This window comes from Chionomys nivalis, chromosome 7, assembly GCF_950005125.1.
Source record: "Chionomys nivalis chromosome 7, mChiNiv1.1, whole genome shotgun sequence".
Taxonomy (NCBI): domain Eukaryota; kingdom Metazoa; phylum Chordata; class Mammalia; order Rodentia; family Cricetidae; genus Chionomys; species Chionomys nivalis.
In genome coordinates, this window is record NC_080092.1 from 81,027,056 (window position 1) to 81,033,239 (window position 6,184).

The following is a 6,184-nucleotide window of genomic DNA, read 5'->3' on the forward strand; positions in this document are numbered from 1 at the left end:
CGAAATAAGTTCCTGGAGGTGAGCGCGATCCGCAGTCGCGCATGCGCAACCTGCTTGAGTGAAGCCCAATGAATGAGGAAATTCCATGTGCAGAGCTTAGTTCTCATTGGAGCGGAGAAAGTTCAGGGGTGGAGCGGATTGTTTGGCGCCTGCGTCTTGCGGCGAAGCGCGCTAGCGGTCGGCGGCGCTGCTGGCGGGAGAGGCTGCAACGCCTATGTCTGAGGAGCGATGCCGAGGGAAATCATCACCCTACAGTTGGGCCAGTGCGGCAATCAGAGTGAGCGAACCTCCAGACCCTCCGTGGGACCCTTAGATTCAATGGGCCCTCGCAACAAGATCCTAGATTCTGTTTGTTTTCATCTGTCCTTCCCAGAATCGTACTCCCTCCTCCCCCAGAAAGGCGATCCCGACCCTGTACCCAAAGCCAAAGGGCCTTCGCCCGTCCAGTCGCTGGGCTAGACACTAGGGAGTAGTAAGATTAAATTTCTGATCCCTAGACCCATGCGTTCCGTCTGCCACTGACTACTTGGAACCTACCCAGACCCCCGTATTCTTTTTATTCCCCGCCCGCTTCCCTCTCTTAGTTGGGTTCGAGTTCTGGAAACAGCTGTGTGCTGAGCATGGCATCAGCCCCGAGGGCATCGTAGAGGAGTTCGCCACCGAAGGCACTGATCGCAAGGACGTCTTTTTCTATCAGGTGCCCACCACATGACTTGATCAAGGGGAGTGACCTGGTGCTGGGAACTCACTGGGCAGGATGGGACCAGAATGGCTGTCTTAAGAAGGAAGGGCCTGCAGGAGCCAGAGTTGGGAGGATGCAGGACTTGACCCAACCAGGCTCACGGGCCCATCCTGGCTTCCCTTTGGCAGGCAGATGATGAGCATTACATCCCCCGGGCTGTGCTGCTGGACCTGGAGCCCCGGGTGATCCATTCCATCCTCAACTCCTCCTATGCCAAGCTCTACAACCCAGAGAACATCTACCTGTCTGAGCACGGAGGAGGAGCTGGCAACAACTGGGCTAGTGGATTCTCCCAGGTCATTTGCTGTTTCCCCAAGGGCTCTCAACTCACTGGGTGGGCACAGGCCCTGAGATGAAACTGTCTCCAGATGAAACTGGGTCAGAGAGTAAGAGCAAGACAGACACGGCTTCAGGTGCTAACTGGAGCGCTAAGAACCCATTCTAGCTAGTGTTGGGTCGCCAGCCGTTCTAAGTACTTTATACGTTAGCTTCATAAACCTCTGAATAATCCTAGAAGTAAGTACTATGGGTCTATGGTCTTTTATCTCCTTTTTCATACTAAGATAGTTCTGAGACCAAAGATATTTCAAACTCTGCTTAGGAAAATCAACACTCAAAGGAGATAGGCTATGTTGATGTTTCCATTCAGCTTATTGTCATTACTTGTACCTTTCCCTGCGTTCATTAGCCTATTTGATAATGCACCTCAGACCTCTATGGCTGTGTTTGCGTCGTTTCTCTTGGTGGTTCCAGGTTAGAACCTAAGGCCTTACATATACTAGACAGTCTTACACCACTGAGCTATAAATCCCCAGCTTTGACATGGTCTTTTTGCTTAATGTTAACTTATTTACTTTTTGTTTTGTTTTGTTTGAGACACGGTTTCTCTGTGTAGCCGTAGCTGTCCTGGAACTCTGTAGATCAGGCTGCCTTTGAACTCAAATCCACCTGCCTCTGCCTCCCAAGTACTGGGATTAAAGGCATGTGCCACCACCTGGGTAATATGTGTTTTATATATGTATACATAAAACTACATTTCAAAAACCTAAAATATTTTGATCCCTAAAAATATCTGGCCTCAGCCGGGCGGTGGTGGCGCATGCCTTTAATCCCAGCACTCGGGAGGCAGAGACAGGCGGATCTCTGAGTTCAAGGCCAGCCTGGTCTACAAGAGCTAGTTCCAGGACAGGAACCAAAAACTACGGAGAAACCCTGTCTCGAAAAATCCAAAAAAAAAAAAATCTGGCCTCTGAAATTTTAAATAATGGACTGTGGACTGTGTTTTACCTTCATTCCACAGATGAGGAAACTGAGGTAAATCTTCCCAAAGTTGCGTAACTAGGTAGAAATGCGATCCAGTAGTAGACGTGGGTGGGGCACAGCACTCGTTAAGTAGATCACTGTATGTATGAAGCCCGGGCTTCAGTCCTTAGCAGCTGCATAAAACTGGGCAGACACGTGCATAGTAGAGATGGAGGCAAGGGGATTGGGATGTCAAGGTTATCCTCAGCTAAATACAGAGTCTGATGCCAGCCTGGGCTACATGAAATCGAGCCGTTCCTAGCTCAAGCAAGGTCCTGGGCTTACTCTCCAGGAATGAAAAGCTGCATGTGAACAGATCATGTGGATTGGGAGGCAAAGTACTTGCTTGTAAAGCACGGTAGCTGTGGTCCAAATAAGAATCAAGGGTGGTTATCATGAGGTCAGTCCTTGTCCCATGCTCTGTCTCATCTCACCCTTCTCCATGTCCAGGGAGAAAAAATCCACGAGGACATTTTTGACATCATAGATCGGGAGGCGGATGGCAGTGACAGCCTAGAGGTGAGTATCCCGGGATGTCAGTGGAGCTGGATACGCGGAGGCTTGGCCACACTACTTAGAAATCAACCTGTTAGGGGCCATGGAGACGGCTGAGCAGGTATTAGTGCTTGTGTTCAAGCTTGACAAACTGAGTTTGATCCCTAAAATACGTAATAGAAGGAGATGACATCCTCTGGTCTCTACACGTACACAGTGGCACACTCATACACAATAATTATAATTTTTATTAAAGCTGCCTGTTATGTATGAGATCCATTCATTTATCCTCTGCATTAGACAGAAGCCACTGGGCCTTATTGAAGATGGGCAGAATCTCCTAGGCAGTGAGGGGACTTGGGAAGAAAAGAGTCTAGGACTTTGTAGGATATGTCTAGCTTGAAACCCTGCCACAGAAGGTAGGCTAAGGAGATGGCTCAATGGTTAAGAGTGCTTGCTGCTCTTGTAGAGAACCTGGGTTCCGTTCTTAACACATGTGGCTCACACTCGTCTATAATTCCAGTTCTAGGAGACCTGATGCCCTCTTCGGGCTCACACATGTGAGCACATGTATATTTGTGTGTGCATACATGTAGGCAGGCACATTAAATTCTGTCACTAAACACCTGGGCACTTAGAGCCTCTTTCCTTTGCAGGGCTTCGTGCTATGCCATTCCATTGCTGGGGGGACAGGCTCTGGCTTGGGCTCCTACCTCTTGGAACGTCTGAATGATAGGTAAGCCTGTGTTTGGGGGAACCAGGTGAAGATAGGACCTTTATTTTGTTTCTTAAGGCGCTTGGGGCTCAGCAGACATAGTTCCCTATTGGCTGGAGCAGTAAAGAGCCCTTCCATTCCCTCTTACTGTGAGGAAAGTGAAGTTACCCTGGAGAAACCCAGTGATACTCCAGAGGTCAGAGCCCGGGATGTAGGCCCTACTTTGAACGTGCAAGGAATCTGTCCAGCTTGGGAACCTAGGATTTTATAGTGTCTCTTCCCTTACCACTTTGGGGTTTTATCTTTTCAAAGCTTAAACCCAGCATTTCTATGGCTTGTGGTCCCATCCTAATTTAACTATCACAGACAAATGCTTTTAGACATGTTGAAGGTTGATGTTCACCTAATCTTTGAACTTCTCCCAATGCCACCAGGTACCCCAAGAAACTAGTGCAGACATACTCGGTGTTTCCCAACCAGGACGAGATGAGCGACGTGGTGGTGCAGCCCTACAACTCCCTCCTCACCCTAAAGCGGCTGACCCAGAATGCAGACTGCGTGGTGAGCTCGGGATTCTCCTTCCTACTCCCCTCTTCCTGTCTGTATCTATTTTCATTTGAGCCCTCTTGTGGCTTAGCTTAAGAGTCCCTTGTAAATGAGTGTTTCTGGCTACTAGACTCAAGGCTGGACTTGGGCCCTGTCTCCATAAATTTCCAACCCTTTGCTATCCCTCCCAGGTGGTGCTGGACAACACAGCCCTGAACCTGATCGCCACAGACCGCCTGCACATCCAGAACCCATCCTTCTCCCAGATCAACCAGCTGGTGAGTCCCACTCCTGGAATGAAAGCCCTCTACGAGAGGGTCCTCAGAGAAGGAATGTTCCACCCCCATCCCATCCCATAATATTGTATCTCTGTTCCCAGGTGTCCACCATCATGTCAGCCAGCACCACCACCCTGCGCTACCCTGGCTACATGAACAATGACCTCATCGGCCTCATCGCCTCGCTCATTCCCACCCCTCGGCTCCACTTCCTCATGACTGGCTATACACCGCTCACCACGGACCAGTCAGTAAGAGCTCCTGCGGTGTCCCCAGACTGTGGCCTTTTCCCCTGCTGTGCCATGAGCTGCCCTTTGAGCTCTACTGCACCCTACTTCCCCAGGTTCTGTTCTCAGGGACCGACACCATGCCACTTGCTTGCTGCTGTCTCCGCTTCGCGCAGCCTCTGGCTCCTGCAGGAGCAGTGTTGGCTGGGATCTGCTTCTGCCCATGCACAAGGGCATGGGTTTGCTGAGCTGAGAGCCGAGACCCTAACCCCATGGCAGAGACTCAGCACAGACCTGATCTAAAGACATTCCCCAGAGACCAAGCCACCTCCAAACTGATGGGGACATAGCAGACTCTTTTCTGTCCGTCCATGCATCTCTGGGTTGCTCCCTGACTGCTCACATTGTTCCTGTGAACCCTCCCTTCCCTCAGGTGGCCAGTGTGAGGAAGACAACGGTCCTGGATGTCATGAGACGGCTGCTACAGCCCAAGAACGTGATGGTGTCCACAGGCCGGGATCGCCAGACCAACCACTGCTACATCGCCATCCTCAACATCATCCAGGGAGAGGTGGACCCCACCCAGGTAAGGGACGCCCCATCACCCCACCCTCTGGTCCACAGCATGGAGAAGCAGCCACCACCTCTCTGTCCACCCTAGGTCCACAAAAGCTTGCAGAGGATCCGGGAAAGGAAGTTGGCCAACTTCATCCCCTGGGGCCCAGCCAGCATCCAGGTGGCCCTGTCAAGGAAGTCCCCCTACCTGCCATCAGCCCACCGGGTCAGCGGGCTCATGATGGCTAACCACACCAGTATCTCCTCGGTGAGCAGTCTCCTGTTGTCTGTGTGTTAGCAAGGAGCAAACCCAGGGCTTCAGGAATGGTAGGCAATGCTGCCACCTGGGAGCCACACCCCTGGCTCCTGGCCACTCTGTTCCACTGTGTACTGTCATCAGCTTTCCCAGTCTGTCCCTAGTTAGTGTCCTGAACTGGACGCCATTCTGAAGCTCTCTCCTCCTCCCCAGCTGTATAAACTGCCTGTGCTTTGCCTGTTTGCATCCCTGCTTCCCCTGCTCTGGCATCTGTTTGAGGGGATAACCCAGTCTTGGTTCCCTGGCTCTAGGGCCGTACTGTCCCTTGATTTCCTGTGACCTCTGCTGTCTTCATACCCTAAGCTCTTTGAACGGACCTGCCGCCAGTTTGACAAGCTGCGGAAAAGGGAGGCCTTCATGGAGCAGTTCCGTAAGGAGGACATCTTCAAGGACAATTTTGACGAGATGGACACATCTAGGGAGATTGTGCAGCAGCTGATTGACGAGTACCATGCGGCCACACGGCCAGACTACATCTCCTGGGGCACCCAGGAGCAATGAGTCCCCAGGACAGGGACCCTCATCTGCCTTACCGGTTGGCCCAGGCCTTGCCTAGCTGACCATGCCTCAGAGCACAGATCAGGGACCTCACAAATACTCATATACACACATATGTACATGCACTGTCTGTTGGCCTGGGGATGGGTTACTTCTCTGAGAGTATTTATCTTTAATAAAGCACTGGATGGAAATCAAGTCACTGGTCTCTGAATTCATTCAGGCTTCGGTGCTGGGGACAGACGTGCCTGTCTGTCCTTCATCTCTGATGGTTTTCTCCCACACTTCACAGTTCCGACATCAGAAGCCACCTCTGGCTTTGCCTTTAGCCTAATTGTGGAGGACACTGGTGGCTCTGGACCCTGCTCGATTCCTTCCCACAGTGAAAGGACGCACTGATAGGATCTTCTCTGTCGCCCTCTGGCCACCGTCCCCCTCCCTGTAGCAGGTGACCATTCCTGTACTTCCCCATTTCCACACTGAGTGTCCAGCTGGTGACAACAGCATGCC

At 51.5% G+C, this 6,184-nt stretch overlaps 1 protein-coding gene across 1 annotated transcript; it reads left to right on the top strand.

The window, feature by feature from the left end:
• Positions 1–173: 173 nt before the first annotated feature.
• Tubg1 (tubulin gamma 1) lies at positions 174–5,872 on the top strand. The gene is made up of 11 exons (XM_057774882.1): positions 174–277; positions 585–697; positions 871–1,038; positions 2,495–2,563; positions 3,196–3,275; positions 3,689–3,815; positions 3,992–4,078; positions 4,180–4,329; positions 4,739–4,891; positions 4,967–5,128; positions 5,480–5,872. The coding sequence occupies exons 1-11, from the start codon at positions 229–231 to the stop codon at positions 5,675–5,677; spliced, it is 1,356 nt and encodes a 451-aa protein (XP_057630865.1). The 5' UTR covers positions 174–228; the 3' UTR covers positions 5,678–5,872.
• Positions 5,873–6,184: the final 312 nt, after the last annotated feature.

Bases quoted from the DNA above. Each gene is read 5' to 3' on its own strand.
- Tubg1 (XM_057774882.1), top strand. From the start codon at position 229: ATGCCGAGGGAAATCATCACCCTACAGTTGGGCCAGTGCGGCAATCAG. The intron at 698-870 runs GTGCCCACCACA...TCCCTTTGGCAG, and splicing joins AGGACGTCTTTTTCTATCAG to GCAGATGATGAGCATTACAT. The intron at 1,039-2,494 runs GTCATTTGCTGT...CTCCATGTCCAG, and splicing joins GGGCTAGTGGATTCTCCCAG to GGAGAAAAAATCCACGAGGA.